A 19,052-nucleotide genomic window follows, 5' to 3' on the forward strand; every position below is an offset into this window, starting at 1 on the left:
GGGAAAACCCAGAAACATAATGTGTCCGTCCGAGGCTACTGCCTGCACAGAGTATAAAAATAAAGAGGAAACAAGTCTCTGGACATAATCAGATCAAGTCAGCACAGATACAAAGTACACTTTTTAACACTAAATGTGCTAAAATGCTGTTACAAGCAGATCATTTTAGAGACAAGAGGATTGTGTGTGTGTGTGTGTTTAGGTGTGTGTGTATGTGAGGGTGTGTACATCCACTCATGCGTGTCTGCTGTTGTGACAGAGAGACATGACGGATCCCTCTTACATCAGTGGGAGGCCACCCAGCGCCAGATGACATGCATACACACACACACGCTCGCAACATCAACAGTGACGGATGGACCAGTCGCCTCCCTCATCACTCACTCCCACAGACAGAGGAGAGGAAGAGAGAGGGATGGAGGGGAAGAGAGGGGACGAGATGAGACGAGAGAAAGCGGAGAAAAAAATGGGACATGAGGGGAGCGGGAAGGAGACATAGAGAAAGCACAGTAGGATTATTCTCTAGTAATGACACACAGACATTCACACACACACACACACACACACACACACACACACACACACACACACACACACTCACATCTCATTTCCATCCGTTGACACCTAAAGACATTATTCGCAGGCTGCCATTAACCATTGAGCCTCCCGTGCACTCAGCTGGGGAATTGATTCAATGTAAGACCTCTGTGAAAAGTCAATAGGCATTAGTCCGGGAAAAAACCTGGATTAGGCTTTGATTGGACGCACGACGCGGCGACACAACCGAGCGTGAAGAACTTATAGCGACTTACAAGCCGCGATCGGGCAACCACAGGTTAATCCAGGGGCTTTAAGACACTTATCGACCGCATCCCAGAGGACAAATGTATTTCACAGCGTCGATAGGGCACATGTATGAGTGGGCCCGTGTGTTTGCTCACGTGTGTTTGTAGTGTACATGACGAGGGAATTTGTTACATTTTTACAGCCTTCAGTGTTTGAAGTTTGCAGTCACATGTCACTAAATACAACTGATCAATACTGGCTGTTCTGTCACTGTTGTGGCAGCTTCACGTGTACACTGGGGAGTGGATCGCCCTGTTCAAGCAAAATGGGCTTTTGGAATCCAGTGCCAAAGATTATGATGGATTGGATAGATACATATGTGTCCCGATCTGATCTCAAAGATTGGTATTGGGGCTAATCAGGGCATTTTTTTAACTGGGATCGACTATGTTGGGCGTTGCTTTAGCTGTCAAACAGGTGCCTCTAATGGTGAAAGTTTCAAATAGCATTCTCCAAGTCTCCGTCCTTAAGTCAAATCTTTAAGATACTGTGATAAAAGTTCTGCGGTGTATGTTTTAATCCTGTGTCCTCGCTTTAATTGCCAATTTAAAATACTGTTAAAAGCCAAACTTATGTTCAAAAAATAATTTTTGTGCGTTCTTTTTATATCAAAGTTCCTCTTGTTTAAAAGTTTGCACAAGCAATGTCATGTCTTTGTTGCATGTGGTTGACGGTCTTGTCATGATGAAGGTCAAAATGTCAAGTTTGCTTCACAACTTCAAATCAGTCAACCGCCCATCTGTCAGATCACATCTGCAGCCTCCCTGTCTCCGTCCTGTCCCTCCTGTCTCTTCATCTCACAATCCAATAAAAAAGAAACTGTCATTAAAATATCCTGCAGGGAAAAAATGTTAAGGTATGGCTGGGGCTGTAAAAAATATATTGAATTGATCTTGAAGTTAGAGTCATTTTCATTCATCCAAAAAGCTCTTGAGTCAATGGATTTTTTTACGATACTGCGGGCTCGACAAAGGACAACAGCTTTGATGGCCCCAAGAGGGGAATTTGTCTATGATGCAATTATATGTAAAGCATTCTCTATCATAACTATACATCTGCAGATCTGAGGTTATGCTTTAAGTGTGACCTAATAACTTGGTTAATGAAGCTATAAGCAGAATACGAAGCAAAGGGAAAGCAGGGTTTTCGCTGGGGATAACAATGAAATAAAGTGGGACACTTTCGTCCCCTTAAAGTGAATGATGAAATATTTACCTGCAGATGCAACTCTTGTCAGAAGGATAAGAATCAGCACTAAAAGCACACAGAGCAAGGTTAGCCGTACAAAAAGCTTGTTTACCAGCAAAGCTGATTATTATCTGAGCAAATGAGCAGAGGAAAAAACAACTTTAATTGAGGACAAACAGCTGAGGAAGCATCACAGGAGCTTGCAAAATAATTGTCTAAAGATAGGAGTAATTATCATTTATTAATTTATGCACAACATGTAGCCCCGCTGGCATTCTCCGTAGTGTTATCATCAGCACTGCTCTTTCAAATGCTTTGTAGAAACTATCACTCAGCACTTAGGGAACTCACAAACGGTCGACAGAAAAACTTCCATTTCCGAGTCAGCTCTGTATTCTCCGGTGGATAACCTAACCAACTCAAGTGTTAAAAAAACATCAACATCTACGAGCATTAAGTGCAAAACAACCTCTGTCATTCAAAAAAATGTAAGTGAAGTCCAAAAGTAGCCCTAGAAAATAGTCTGTGCTCTAAGTTTGAAAAGCAGCATTTTTCTGGTTGACTTGCACTGAAACAGTGCTGTTAGGAAACTTCCACAGACAAAAGATGCTTCACTCCAGAAAAAGGGATGTGTCATCCTCACTGTAGCTGTATGTGAGTCTGCTATTACTGTGCGAGAGCATGCTGTGAAAAAATGGGAAGAATTGCAAAAGACTGTAGTTTATATCAAACTCATTTTAAGGCCCTAACAGTGTTTTTTGACCCAACATATTAGATGTATATTTACTTAAAAACTAAAACTGGGTTTGATTTAAAGCTTGACATAATGGTCACAGCTGATTATATCTGAAATATATGGCTTTTTTTACAATTATGACACATGTAAACGAACATTTAGCAGCATCAGAAAAGCATAACACCAGCAATTTAGCTGTTATGAGTGAGATTAAATGGCCTATCAATCACTTGGGGAGTAGCAGGTTCTGCTACTACTTGACTGTTTCAGGAGTCCAGTAAAAAGAGCACTGCAATAATCTCATCGATTTGAAATAAAAGCCTGGGTAAGTCTTTCTTTATGGGATAGGAATGACCGTAGCTTTGCAATGTTTTTTAAGTGAAAAAAAAGCTGTTTTGGTCACTTTTTTTCACTTAAAAAGGAAAACTTAAAATAGAGGAACTGTATAGTTAGTATGAGGGGTGATGGCTAGCAGAGAGAGCATCACCTTGTGAAACTCGTCACAAAATTTTGTTACTTTTAAACAACGGATACAATGTTAGATAGAGATGTGTCTTGGCTTTAACAGTAAGACTACATATGTCCCAAATTCCAATCACAAAATGGTACATTCGTCCTCGGGGAACAGTGAGTTTTGTAAGATCTGATAGTCCTCCAAGCTCGCCATGAATCAAACAGACCCCACAACAATGATACCGCCGGCTTTAAAGGTCTTTTCTCTGTCTGAGTTCCACCTCTCGGCCTCTCAGCGCTCTTGTGAACTCTCATGAGTGTCTATGAGTTGCTGACCGACAGAGAAGAGAACAAAGTTTTTAGCAGTTCAGACGGAGAGGGGTCCACGTCTGTGCCAACATTCTGGCATTTACAGGGACGCCCTGAGGAGCGCTGGAGCTCGACCAGGGCTGATGTGCTCGGAGCATCCAGAAAAAAAAAAAGACACACACACACATAAAGAAAATGGCATTGCACACACACAGGCAAGCAAGAGAAAACCATCAAAAACACATATGTTACCACACATGTTCATCATGCACAAAAGGACAAATAAACACGTGCATGAAAACCTTTGACACAAACGCAGACAAATGAGTGGAGGCGTAAAAGCAGACACACACACACACACACTGTAATGAGAACAGCTGGAGAGGGTGCAGGCGGGAGCACAAGGGGGAAGAAGCAGAGAGGGAGGGAGGGATGTCCTCTGCTTCTCACCTTGACTGCCAGACCCTCGCTGTGCGTTTGGGGATTTTCCAAAGGGAACCAGAGATAACCTGTCTTACCTCTACACTGCATTTTTCATCTCTCCTTCTCTCCTCCTCTCTCATCTTCCCTTCCTCTCTCTCTATATATACCTCTTTTTTTGTATTCCCTCTCTTTCTCAGTCTTCCTCCATCCTTCACATTTCTTCCCATCTCTGTCCTAAAGGCCACGTGTGTCTGCATGCTTTTGCTGCCACATCAGAGGAAGGTGTGTCTGTGACTGTGTGTGTGTATGTGTGTGTGCATGTGTGTGTGACGGGGGTGGGGGGGGGGGGAGAGGAGGGAGAGAAAGAGAAAGGAAGGAGAGGAAAAGGAAACAAGAGTGCTGAGTCAAAGAAAAAGAGACAAGCAGTTTCTGATTCGATGGGCGGCTGAGGAAGGTCAGAGGAGAGGAGTTGGAGGCAAGAGGAGGGAGGGGTGTGTGTGTGTGCGTGTGTGTGTGCGTGGGCAGCTCGGTCCTCTCAGGTCACACTGTAAGAAGACTTTGCTGAAAGCTTTGTTGAGGGAGCTGACTAATTGCCAGTTTGCCACCTGTCAGGTGTGTCTGTCTGTGTGTGTGGGAGGACACTGATGTGTGCATGTGTTTGTTTGTGTGTGTGTGCACGTATGTGTGTTTGTGTGTGTGTGTCCTAAGGAATGGGGAAATGTTGAATCTATTGTAATGACAGTGTGATAACTCATGACGGCTTGCTTGCATTTTTTGCACAATCAGCTGCTTTAGAGCCAAATGGTAAGTAATTATTATAAGACGTGCAGCCAAACCTAATGTTACTGCTATATCTTGTTCTCATTGGGGCCAATTTTCCAATCTCTAAGTGAAATTTAGTTTTCCATACAAAAATATTATTTTATGTACTTATTGTGCTCATTTTCAGGTTCATACTTGTATTTTGGGGAACATTTTTACATGCTTGAGGTCTCTGCACTGTAATTACAGCCAAATAGACAATAGTGGCACTTTCAACTGTGAAAAACCACCACCAAATGTACCTTTGACATTAGCATGTTGCTACATGTAGCAGTGTTGGCTACGTAATGTAAACACTTACAAAAGCGTGCCTGGAGCAGATTACCAAAAAAGCAATCAGTCACAAGCTGACATCAGCTTGTCTTAAAAGAAGAAAAAAATGTTTTTTTTTCTCAAGGGGATCACTTTTACGTAGGTTTAACTCATAAACTGAAACTCTGACCACATTTAATATGAACATCCTACATTGTAACATAATATATATGACAGAAAAAGCATAAAAGGGAAACTTTAAGGTTCACTTTAAGGTATCCAGAGTAGCATCTGACTATTAGTATTGCTAAAAATGCAACACTGCAAAAGGTAAAGAAGAAGACAATATATTCGAGAGACGTAATGGGGAAGAAAATGCATAAGCTCACTTTTTTTTTCTTTTTTTCACACAATGCATTTTGTTAAGAAGCACTGGATATAAAGATAATTGTGATGTGATATAATAACAATCAAATTTACACATGGAATTATTTTGGAAAACTACTATTTACCATGGCTGTGTTTTGGCGCTCTCCAAGGTGCTGAACTGTTTAAAGAGGTGTCCTTGCTGCTCTCTCCCTCCCCTGCTGCGAGCTGAAACTTTTAGCTAATAACTCACCATGTCATATCATTAACTTAACCTGTTTCCTAACATATATACAGTATATATCCCCTGACTCAGGTCTCAGCTCTACTGGGCTTTATAGTGTCTTTTAAGTCATTATTTCAGCTTTGCAGCATACAACTGCAAGCTATAAGCCAGGCACCAAAATGCAGACTGATACAAAAGACAAATTTTGCAACTACCTAGTGAACAAAGTGGAGCATTTAGCAGATACAGAGCAGCATATTTTCCTTGGTGTAGTTGGTGCAGATGAAAACAGAGTTGAGAGAAAGTGAACATTGGACTTATATTTATCAGGTGGACACAAACACAACTCTACAGCCTGGTTTTAGTGCATCTGTTTTCATAAGTTAACTTCTCCAAGTATATCCTCGGCCCTGCACAATCCTGTGACCTACTCTTCACAGTAGCTATGCAGATAAACCAGTGAACTAAATATCTTGAAGGGACCATCCCCACACGCACACGCTCTCCCTCTCACACACACCTTCTCTCTGCCAGTCTCCACAGAGGAAGGAACTGCTCGCTGTTACAGAACACAGTGTGATGATGAATGTGGTACCTCACTATATCATCGAAGACCATCCATCCCATATAACTGCTTTTGTGCGACATGACACAGCATCAAACACATAAAGAACAACTCCACTTATAGGACATAATTAGCAGTAAAAAGTGTATTCGAATGTTTTCTACCCTATTATGTCTGATATCCTATAAAAATATTGTATAAGATATATCTACCTACACACCTGTGCATGTATCCCTGTCTACTTGTGTGTATTTGACCCTGTGTGTGTTTGTTAGAACCGATCAGCATGCAGAACGAGGCTCTACCGCTTCAGCTCATCCAGACAGCTGTAACTCTTGTCAAAATGCAGCAAGGTTTGGCTCTGGATGTAGCTGTGGCATTTTTAGGTGGATATGAAATCTCATGTTACCTCCTCCTCCACTTCCTCATCCTTCATGATGCCCCAAATCTCCCATTCCCGATTCCCCCATCGTTCATTTCTCATCTACTCCTCATAGCTCCCTTCCCTTCATCCCCTCCCTCTTTCCCTCCTCTCTGAGGTTGATCATGTGAGCAGAGGTGTTCCCTATTTAGCGGCGGGTGCCTCTCTAAAGGAGTCCCCAGTGAGGAGCTTAGAGGAGGCCACACAACAGTGCAGGGGGAGAGGGAGAAAGACTGAACAAGACACAATTTGGAGGTATAGGAGAACTGCTAAATTGATAAATGGAAGAGGAAGGTAACGAGGAAAATATTTGGTTTTAGAAGCAAGCACAATTTACTTACAACAGCTTTCTGGGCTTCTGTCTTTATATCAGCTAAGTAAGCAACTAAGTTCTTTTTGTCAACCATTACTATGATGACTCCCAATTCTTCAATAAAGTGTTTATTGTAGCCATTAAGGCTACAAGACAGAGAAAAAAATGCAATAACATTGCTAAATATCACAATTACATTATTCCTTGAGATAAAAAGATTTTGAGTGTACTCAGTATACACATACCACATAGTACCACATAGTCTCTCCTGATTCCAAGATATTGGAAGATGGCTTTTTTGGGGGGGGGGACCAATTAACTGATGGGCCGATTAATAAAAATTCTGAGAGCAACTCTGAACAAAGAAGGGACAGAAACTTTAATCTTATTTAACCCCATTGCCTAGGTATGTCATATTCTTGTAACAGATGTGATTGGTTGTCACAGACACACTAGTTGAATTAACCTCAATTGCATGCATGCATGTTCTGACTGCTCAGACAGTGCCTAATGGTGTGGGCTCTGCCTGATTGGCTCAAGTTAAAAGTATGGTGGGCACAAGACAGATGGAATATAGCAACAATTTATTTAATCACTTTCTAGGAGCAATATGAAAGTCGTTTGTGATGTGTTTACTGTGCAAGTTAACACCAAAACAAAAAGGGTTATTGCTCAGCCCTGGCCATGATGACAGAAATCTTCTTAAAAGGTAACTATACAGAACAAATCCAGGTTCATTCTTGTGTTTACAGCTCTACTCGAACAAGTGACAAATTCTACCCTAAAATGAAAATAACCAAATGAAAGCCTCTAAACCAAATCTACACAACCAGACATGCTCCAGCACAAATATGATCTAAAATTTGGGTGAAAATAACAATACTGACAACCAAGATTATAGGTTTTTCTGATGTTAGCATGTTTCCGGAACAGCCTGAAGCTTGAGGTTTTTTTTCAAGGAGATTACTTTAACCTACATTTACCTCATTATCTGAAAGTTTGGCCACACTGAATATAAATATCTAACAATGTAACATTATATGCATGACAGGAAAGAAGGACAAGCATAATAGGTCCTCTTGAATGGAGAAGTCTTGAGTTTTATAATGTTGGTAAGTTTACTCATTTTAACCCTCTTTGGACAACGGTGTACATTAAATACTGAACACTGTTGCATCTTCTCAGACATCCGAACATGCTATTCATGCACAAGCTGTAGCCATGTTTGTTCTCCCCTAAAATTACTTTGAAAAAGAGGCAGAATATGTTTTTTTCTGCCTCCCTTCCACCCCACCAATGATTTTCAGTTTTGGGTCACAAGTGGTGATGCGTTTGTTTATCCTCTGAGTACAGATCCACAATGTCATCCTGCTGAGTAAAGTTTTACTTTGCCCAACTTTCTCCTGTTAACTGCGTAAAGTCTGGCCAGAGCTGGTCCCGGGTATCGGAGTCCGGCCCAATTATGTCTGCCTGCCTCTGTCAGATTGTTTATACCTGGCTGCACATGTGTGTTTGTGGGGATGTGGAGGGTGGCTAAATTGCACAGGGGAGTGAATACTGTATGTGTGTACGTGTGTGTGCCTTTGACAACATCTCAAAACAGCGTTCCGACCCCCCTCCCACCATGCACACATCACTCCTTCCTCCCTCTCCACTGCCATTTCTCTACCCAGGAGGCTTTTCCAGAGCACACGGCTAATAAAGTGGGCCAGGTCCATGGCTGAACACTATTTTTATCAGAAAGCAATTTTCAGGAGGTGCCCACAGGTAAGCGGGTCCCAGCGCTTCAAACAATGGAGCCATGACAAGGAGTTTCCCCCCACCATTAACCTCTGCTGAGCTACTCCCGGATGCCCCGGTGCTCCAGGAGCAACGCAAAACCTCTGCAGAGACCTGGTTCTTGTTCCTGTATTAACATCAAGTACAATCTTTGTGCCTGAAATTCTGGAGACAATGGATACATGACTGATCACAGAAAATGATTTGCTCTTCAGTGATATGGGTGTTAAGACATGATGGTATTAAAATAATGTACAGAGACCAGATGAATGAAGGTACTGCAGAGGTGAAGTGAGAGAATGATGAAGAGGTGTGTATCGTTGGGGATGTGTAAAGACAGATGGATACACACAGCCCATCTGGCCTCTCTGTTCTTACAGCTGGACTATTCGGAGCCGCACTGACAAAGTTTCTGTTGGTGCATGAAATCGTCACACAGTCAGGCTTTAGTTATTACCGAGTATTATCATCACTGAACTGCGGCAAAGTGAAATGCTGGAGTATATAGATGTGGGTCACTTAGACGGACTGTGTGGGAATCTGTGAGAACATATGCTCAGTCTTTCCTCTCTGACACTACACCTGTCCTAGGTAGGGGTCAAACCAATATTTGGAACCGATATGCATTTACAATAAACATGAAAATCTTTCTGCCAACATTTAGAATTTGGAATATAACAAACTCCAACACAAAACTTTGTTTAATATATGTTTTTATATTTAATTTAAAAAAGTATATATAGAAAAAATGAATGTGATAATCTTTATTTAAGGCATCTGATCAACAACCCATTCAAGAAACCCATTGACTTCAGCATGAAGGAACCAGGAGCGCTAAAATGTTTCCTTACCATTAAATATCTGGGTTTTAGGACTCGAAATACAAAATATGCAAAATGCTGTATTGAGTGGATAACATCAGCTAATTCAACCAGAATTTCAGGGCTGGTTTGCACATAACTTTATCAGCTAATGTTACATTACCACTAACACCAGATCTACGCAGCGTAAGCTTAGGTTAGCCAGATAGCTGAAAATTAGTTAGGTGGCATGGTTTTGTCATTGGTTGCTTTGTAATGTTTGCTGATGAAGTATCCTGCATAGTGCAAGCTCAAATTAAATATAGGAACACTGCAGACAGTAACGTTAATTCAAATATGATGGTAATTTTTTCCCCCTAGCAATCTATCAACATGAACCCAGTCGATTATTGTATGTTGCATCACTGGTTTGGCTGATGTCCACGTGTTTGCTCGTGCATACAGAGTCCGAGAGGCAGCTGACTGCAGTTCACTACACAGCCTGAGCAAGACTTGTCACTCATAACAAGGACTTTCTGAAAGTTGCATTCAGAACCTTTAAGCACCGACTGTGCAATTACTCATATCTCCATGTCTGCCTTCAGTCTTACAGTTTTAATCAGTGCATGAGTCATGTTTTGGATATGTGCTGCCGAATGTTATCCCAAACCATGCCGCCTACATGTCTCCTGTACTTGCTGTATTATGCCCTTACAATTAAAATTCACCTGGGGCAGCTGTCTCTGTTTTGGCACTATGCTGAGCCAGCATTTAAAGGGAAGACATTAACTAACATTACTTAATTGGTGTCTGCGGCGATGCTTCATCAATGTCAAAATACGAAGGAGAACGTCGTCATGGAAATGTATTTAAATGAGTCATAAATGTTATCTTTACATTAGTGTCAAATCATATTAGCTTTAGATATTGGTTATGTCCTTGAGACAGATTTGTCTTAACATATATTCTATGTACGAAGAAGGTGCAGTTAACCCTTTGAACCTGAGCAAACTGCTTTGATTTCTTTCAAAAACATGGAGAGAAGGCAATGAGCAAGAAAACTGCCTGAAAACATACAAAAAAAATAAAAACAAAAGACGCAAGAAAATGACCCCAAAAGGTTCTGAAGGAAATATATATACATACATTTTTCCCCCTGAAATGTAATTATAAATATGTATTCATAATAATTATGAATGTAGTTTTCTGGATATTTTTCCTATTTAAAAAGTATATTTTAAATAATTCTCCCATCTTTTTTAAAACGACTTTTTACATTATTTTCTTGTCACCTTTTTCTAATTTTTGAAAACTTTTTTCCCCATGTTTTCAAAAGAAATCAAACCAATTTGTTCAGGCTTCAAAGGTTTAATAGCTTGTAAAAGGCGCCTGAATGCAGCAAGAAAAGTGATGTCCATCCAGGTGACAAAGGGTTAAAGGAATGGTAAAATAAATAGAAAGAATAAAATATGTGATAGCCGACTGCGAGAGGTTTCAGGACAAGGAGGACAAAGGGAGAGAGGGGAAAGGAGAATGGAGAGTTGGAGGACGGAGCGAGGACAGCAGATAAGGGACACATCAAGACAGGGATATATATTCTGAATAAAAGAGGTTCGCGGGGTGACAAAAAGCAAGGGAGGAGGAAAAGTGGTGATGGTGGAGAGGAGAGAAAAAGACAAACCACACGAGAGGCCAACAGACACAAATGGCCGGACGGGGAGCAAGACAGACTGACAGGCGAGTAAAAGCTGTACAAGTGAGACAGAGGGAGGAGAAAGATGAGCATGGCGGTGGTTGTTGCTCCCAGCGGAGACGTTATGTTCGCTACGAGTCTGGGCCTGTCAGGCCATCCTTCTCTCCTTCTCTCCCTCTCTCCCTCCCAGCATCCATTGCTGCTCCTCCTCTCTCTTTCCATCTTCCTCCTCTCAAGACAGCGACTACAATCAGCCCTGTTTGCTGTTACTAGTGGTGAGATCCAGCCTGTCCTGTCAGTCAAATGCCTCCCTTATCCTCAAGGAGTTTGAAGTGGCCTTGAATACAAATTCACGTCTGTCTTACATATAAACATATGGAAACTTTGCACTGCATGTATGAAAAGGTCAAAAATGTCACGTCAGGTGTCTCATTTTTCAACAAAAGTACATTCCCATCCTGCACATTTCAGTGCTAATGCTGAAAAACTGATGCTTTGCAGTGACTCACTCCTCTTTTCTCTGTCTCGACTCTATTATCATCTCGTTTTATCCTCCCGAAACAAGAGGCTCGTGTAAGGACAAAAGGACATTTGCACCATCATTTCCGTCTCACTCCCTTTGTTTTTTATTTACCAACTCACAAATCCACAAAGAGATTAAGGCGTTAGAAGTGTATTTTTTCTTCTCAGTAGATTATTCTCTTTCTCTATCTCTCCTGAGTGCTAAAAGAAGCAGCAAAGTGTTGCTTAGGTGATCCTTAAATATCTCTCAGGGCTGAACCGGGATGTTTGGCTGCCTACTTCTTCACTAAGGTGAATCAACACTCCAGAGTGGAAAAAAACTATTCAGTGAAGTAATTCCTGTTTATTTTTCCCCTTGTCCTGGCAGGAGCTGCCTTCGCTGCCGCTGTGTTAAATGTGTCTGGAGGTTTAAGCGCGTCGTCTGGTTAAACGTAGCCAAAGAGGGGAGCTGGGGGATTTACCGTGCTTGCATGTGATCAATAATTCATGCTGTGTGTTTGCTAGGGAATCACCACTGTGCAAACTGAAGTAAGTAGATATTTGTTGTGTATTAAAGTCGAACTGGAATTTCAATTCTCCTCAATTTTTGTCTGAGGACATGTAAATTATAAAGAAAAGCAGCACATTTGTTTTAAAATCTTTGGACATATTTCTGGAACAGTCTCTCAACTTCAAGCCTCCGGATTGGTGTTTCCCATGACAGCAAAATCTGTTTTTCCTGCATGTCTCTACGGTGAACAAAGAATCCAAAATTCTTGATAATTGGAGTAAACGGAGTCCACGTTTAAGAACTGCAAAACTATATGAAAACATTTACAAACTCTAACACAACATGTACAATATAATCCAAGTCTTATTTATCCAGTTGCGTGCTCTGTGCTGCCCAAAAACATGCATTTTTACTAAAACCTTATTATTTAAAGAAGTATTTCCCATAAAACTAGGTTAAATACTTCTGAAATTGCTACTACATGACCAGAGAAAACAGAGAAAAAAAGGATTGTGGCATTGGTGTGCCTGAATTTCTGGAGAAGTGTAGAAAAACCTAAAAACTACCAGGATGCATAACCAACATCTCGCTGTTGGGTAACTTAATGGGACCATTTCAGCACAATGGCAGCTAGCCGGATCTGATATTACAGTTCAATGGTAAGCTAAAACATGTTTCTGAAAACATTTTAGGGAACAAATATTCAACTTAGGAACAGGAGAATAAGAAACATCTTATTGGGATTCAGTGACTTTTACCAAAAATTGCTTATGGGACTTTGTCATCCTCCGATCACTTCTTTTCTTCCTGAAATGCTAGTTTCTCACATATAAAGTATCAAACAGCAAAATAAAATACATCATTACACAGTTATAAAAAATACTGAAGTGTGCTGTGATCCGGGCTTTCTAATTAGCTTGCAAGATAAACTGAGGTCACAACAAATATTTGAAATATTCATAAAAGGTGACATTATTAAATTAGATTAGGTGATTAGATGCAATTTCAGTGATCCTCGTGGGGAAAATGAGTTGTGGCAGCCATGAAGTGCAGAATATGAATAAGATCAGAACAAGCAGAAACTACTGAAGATAATACATGAGGAAAATAACAACAACCAGCTTTAAATGAGAATGATGCATCTGATAAATCAAGATAAATGATGGGGCTTAAGGAGGCCGAGCTGGAAAACTACTTTCCTCTTTTCTCTGAGCCATTACTGGCAAATGTACGGCTGGGAGAGGGTACTTCATTTTCAAATCCTTTAAATAAGTGTTGTAATTATCTGCTTGCGAGTGTGATTGTGTGTGTGCGGTTGCAGAAGGGAACACGTCTACCACGGAGGCCCATGAAAGATTAATGCTGAGTAGCCACTGGAACACTGCCGCAGCCGAGGTGAGCCTTTGTTATTGCTACAAAAAGGTAAGAGGAAACACCTCTCCACGCTGGTTACATGACGTTTTTTTCTGATGTTGCTGGAAAATACTCCTTGATTTAAGTCAGAGGAAGGAAATAATGGGGCAGTAACTGTACTACCTTCCAATGTAATGCCACCCGTATTACCTTTTTAATCAACATATCCAGTAAAACATTATGAATTAATGCATTTGGCATACTCCAAATTATTTCCAAACCATTTACTTTCAGTGTATTTCATTTGCTATCTTGATTAAACTTTTTAAAGTTATGTTCAAACATTCACAGTTTAGGTAAGGGAAGGTCATTGTCTTGGTTAAATATTGAAAAGGTCACCAAAGCTAGGGCTGGGGGATATGGCCTGTTCTGTAAATAATATCTACTACTACTACTACTACTACTACTACTACTGTTCAGTTAAAATAAAGTAAAAAAAAAAAAAAAAAAGTATTGTTAAAGCCTTTTCATAAAAAAAGTTTATTAAGTAGTGTTATAAGACAACTACACACAGTACCATTACAATAAAGTTAAAAAATGTCTGTTGTTATAAAATTAAAGAAAGTACTGCTATAATAAAGTTAAACAGAGTATTGTTTTAAATGTTAATAATAGAATTATTATATTAAAAATATAATTAACTGGTAGTGGAAATTTAAATAATTACAGCGGCGCAGTTGAATGTGAGAAATTATTCACTGTTAACGTGATAGTTCATACATTTTTAATGTGCAAGTCACACAGGCGCTCCAACATAATGTGCAGGAGATGAGTTGTAACTATGTAAACACCTCTTTAAACCTGAATGACCTTATTTTTGTCCACTAGGGGGCAGCAGAAACACGCTGTAAACTTGTTCGTAAAGCACCTCTTATTTACACATTACACATAATGTAAGTCCAATATAGGGCTCTCCTTTTAGGCCTTTTTAATTTTCCGCCAAATCCTAAAGAACATATGTACGACTGCTAAATACTTCACCATGTTCACCAGCTACTTGCTAGCTTTGTCAGTCTGCTGTTTGGTGCTTATTTTTTGCAGTAAGGAGTTGCCAAACGCATTCAAAAACAAGTCTGGTGAGAGCTGAAGCCAAGAAACCAAAACAAGGAGCTGAAAAACACTAAAACAACTGTACAACTTAGCTCAACTTGCCAAATAAGTTTGTAGTTTTTCTCACTTTCGTTACTATAAGCAACCTTTTCACACAAATATATAGTCATTTGGTCTACTGTTAGTAGGTAAAAATTGACCATGGTAGGTAGCTTTAAAGTAGAATCAGCCCCTCTCTTGTCTCATTTCCTACACTTGCTATTTCATTCTGTCCTCTCCCTGCAATGCAAACCACAAAAACAGCCATTATCTCAAACATCTCCTTCATTATAAATCTTTAAAGAAAGCACACATAAGAAATTAAACAACAACAGAGTTTCCCCTTCTCTCACAGTCCCACAGTGCAGTTTCCACTACAGAAAGCAAAAGGAAACCCGTACCCGTGACCTGAAACGGCACCAAAATATTTTCTGCGGTTTTGACGCGATCGAGTTAAGATTTGACATTGAGTTTATTTCTTTGACTGCTTGCTAAAATTCCCCTTACCCTTTGGGGGATGATGCAGGGGCCTTGTTCCCTGCACATGCTAACGGTTGCATAACAGGGTGTTACGGCTCTGCACCGCCTCTCTCCGGACCCTGAGGGCAACCAGCGCAAAACATGCCTTCCTCCTCTATTTCTGTTCTCTGTCTTTTTCTCTTTTTCTGGTGTTCCCATTTGCACAGAAACAATAGCAGAGCAGGTAGTTTAAGGTAAGAAAAGGGGAAAAATCCTCTTCATCTCCATTGTCCTCCCTCCTTTCTCATCTCAGAGGGATTTTCTCAAGCATTTTTCTCCTTCCCCCTCTCCCCCTCTCTCTTTCCCCGTGGTTCTTTCCCTTAGTGAAAATGGGTCACCTTTCTTCTGTCAGGAGAATGCCTGGGTAAGTATAACCTCTATATCTGGTGTGTGTGTGTGTGTGTGTGAGTGTGTGTGTGTGTGTGTGTGTGTGTGTGTGTGTGTGTGTGTGTGTGCGCAAGGTTCTTACTGTCTAGGGGGGTTCCAAGCCCTGGAAAAGTCATGTGCAAGGACCATTTTCTGGGGCTCATTAGGGGAAAAGTTTTGGTTTTTTGGTTATGGTTGCAGTAGGTTTAGAGTTAGGTTAAAATATGGATTTGGGCTACTTTTGACATTTTGGCAAATGACAATGACACTGGTTGAGACTTTTTGTGGTTAACCCTTTGAAACCCAAGCAAATTGGCTTGATTTCTTTCAAAAGCATGGGAAGAAGGCAACTTACAAGAAATGGCCCAAATATTTGCAAATATTTTTCTTTAATTAATTTCTTTTGAAAACATGAACAAAAGGAAAGAAGCACTAAATTGTTTTTTTGTTTTTTAAAAGAGAGGGGGGAGAGAAAGAAAAAATTATTTAAAAATTATCCAGACTACTATATTTATAATTATTATCATAATGTATTAAAAAATATGTCAAAGAATGAATATGGAGGTTTTTGTTTTTGTTTTGTTTTTTTAGCAATTTTTCAGGTAATTTCCCTTTTTTATTGTTATTTTTTTGTAATTTTCAGATAATTTTCTTGGAAATGTTTTCCTTTTTGTGGGTCATTTCTTAAGTTGGTCATTGCCTTCTTCCCATGTTTTTAACCGAAATAAAGCTAAACCACTAAGGTTTCAAAGGGTTAAGTCATGTTATGTGATTTCTGGACCAAGAAGGGCTTTGAACTTTCAAGACTTCAGTCACGTCTCGCTGCAGTTTGTGACTGGCAAAGTGAGAAGCTGCCAGAATCAAGGACCATGTGCATGTTTCAATGGATTGCTCACATACTGTAAATGCAGCAGCCTTTGTGCATATCAGTGTACGTGTGTTATTTCCAGGCTGACTTCCCATTGTTCCTCCTCACAGAAACCCTGTATCTGCTCTCCTCGTCTCTGGCAGTATGCATGCAGGCAGCGTTAGATGGACTTTGAAGTGAGCGCACCGATGCACTTCAAACAAGATCTCACACACTTTGCCTGTGTGCCAAGAGGAAAAAGGCTGAAAAAAAGAGCTTTTCTCTGCATCCTGATAGAGTGCACTCTGATCCACCCTCTGTCTCCTCGCCTATTCTTCCATCTACCTCTCAAATCTGTGCCTCAGCTGCGCCGCTTCTCTCCGCACATCAATGCGAAACAACTCTCCGGAAGCGCCATGTGAGCTGTTTCACAAGTTGCGGTGTACAAGTGCTGCTGTGACCGAGAGTGGGAGAGTGTTTGATGCGCAGATGCATGCAGACATTAGCCACAGTTTCAGATGTTACCACCTCAGCCTGTCACTGTTTGAATAAAAGGAAACCAGGCTGGGGGGGAAAGTCTTTGTCTCAGATGGTCCTAGACAACAGCACTGAGTCATGTGACGCTCTGTGTGTGAGATACTTGTAGTATACTAGGAGTGTGGACTGCATCAGGTGACTTCATTGCTAATATCATACTACAATTATAGGACATATCTCGAAAAGGAAAAGGAAATTGCATGATTAGAGGAATTAGAAGATAATGTTCATACAATTTTTGACAAAAAAAAAAAGGAATTTGGAAGAGGAAAACCGACAAAAAAAAAGAAAGAAATGGAGACAGACAGTGAGAAGAGGCTCTCACTCCAACACAGCTGTCAATCACTGCATGTTGTTCAGGTAGGAGGGCAGTAGGGCTTTGCAATATGGCTTTAAAATAACATTGCAATATTTTAACGCTATATCATGATACACAATATATATCTTGATATTTTTAAATGTCCAGACACACTCCTCACCAGCTATAGTATGAGAATGAATAATAAATGCAGAGGCCTATTTTGTTTTTCAGTGACTTTTAAGGGCAAAATTAAGTAGTGTGTGAGAGGCTATCACACACAAGCTTTCACTAACTCTTAATGTTTCTGTATAACTTCCATTTCAACAAACTCTACTACAACATTTACCCTTTGAGACCTGAGCAAGTTGGCTTAATTTCTTTAAAAAACATGGTTAGGCACTGAGCAAATAAAGAAAAAATGACCCCAACTCCTGCAAAAAAAGTAAAAAAAAATACCACAACAAATCACTAAAAATGAGCAAAATCCCTAAAAACTAAAAAATGTAAAAACGTCCCCCAAAAATCCCTCAAAATTAGCACAAAAAACTACAACAACAACAAAAAAATCCCTAAAAGTTAGCTAAAAAAAACCCACCACCAACAACAACAGAAACAGACAAAAAACAAACAAGGACATTACCTTGAAGACTGCTTAAAAGTAATAATGATTTTGTGAAATGTTTTTAAACATAGAATTATGACAACGTATAAAGCAGGTTTTGGTATTTTTTTCCATAGCTTTTTAACAATTGTCCAAATAATTTCTAGCGATTTGAAGAACATTTCATGCCAAGGTGCTCATTGCCTTTTCCCCATCTTTCTTTTCAAAAGAAAGCAAACCTGTTTGTTCGAGTTTTTAAAGTTTTAACACAAGAAAACTGATATTGATTATGTTGCTGTCACACAAGCAATTACAAAGCAAGTGGTAGTTTTCAACCAGGCTTTAAAGAGTGTTACTGTGTTGTATGTGCTGACCGTACCGAAGTGTAGAGGTAGCCCTCGCTGTTCATGGCAACGTAGAGCCCTGTCTTGGTACTCTGGATGGCCACTATCCTGAGCCCCACAGGAATCAAGTTGAACTGCACTGTAAGAAAACAGAAAAACAGAGAGGGATTGAGTGGTGTTAAAGCAATCATTCTCTCTCTTAAACGCTCACAGGGTTTCCTCGTGGCATAAAAAGACAATTGCTTTCCAACTGTCTCCTATTTCATCCTCCCTGTTGTACAGTATATCTGTCAGAGGCGAACGGGAAAAGTGTGTGAAAAAGAGCGACGGAGAGGCAGTGAGGGATTAGGAGAGGAAGATTTAGGGAGGAATAAAGTCTGGTTGCTGGTACACCGGGGGTCAGACAAAGCTGGGAGTGACTGTACGGAGAATTCCCCTGCTGGAGAGAGAGCGATAGAGAGAGCGTGGCTCAGCAGAGAGCTTTCAAAATACAGTACATTAGAAAGTGACATGGGCTGAGCCTGCTCTGAATTCATTTCCTCTGTCCCGACACAGTAAACAGCACGTTGTGATGCAGTTTGTCCAATCCCCTTCATGTGAAACCTTGGATTCCTTATGTGCATAGCTCTCCATATGAAATAACTGCAGCTGGGCCACTGGATCAGCACACACACACTGTCAGAGGTGGCGTCGCCTGCATGTAATTTGTTTAGGTGCTTTTCTGTCCATTCAAGTATAAATATATGCCTGTACTTTCTTGTGTGTGTGTGTGTGTGTGTGTGTGCGTGTTTATCTTAGACCTCTTGGTTATGTGCCATCTATATGTGTCTT

At 40.4% G+C, this 19,052-nt stretch overlaps 1 protein-coding gene across 1 annotated transcript in view; it reads right to left on the bottom strand.

Annotated features, from left to right (window-relative positions):
• Positions 1 to 19,052, bottom strand: part of fgf11a (fibroblast growth factor 11a) — an 89,072-nt gene that overhangs the window by 7,018 nt on the left and 63,002 nt on the right. The window contains exon 3 of the mRNA XM_042512263.1: positions 18,257 to 18,360. Coding sequence (XP_042368197.1) covers positions 18,257 to 18,360 — 104 coding nt within the window. The remainder of the gene's footprint in view (positions 1 to 18,256; positions 18,361 to 19,052) is intronic.

This window comes from Plectropomus leopardus, chromosome 23 (assembly GCF_008729295.1).
Source record: "Plectropomus leopardus isolate mb chromosome 23, YSFRI_Pleo_2.0, whole genome shotgun sequence".
Taxonomy (NCBI): domain Eukaryota; kingdom Metazoa; phylum Chordata; class Actinopteri; order Perciformes; family Serranidae; genus Plectropomus; species Plectropomus leopardus.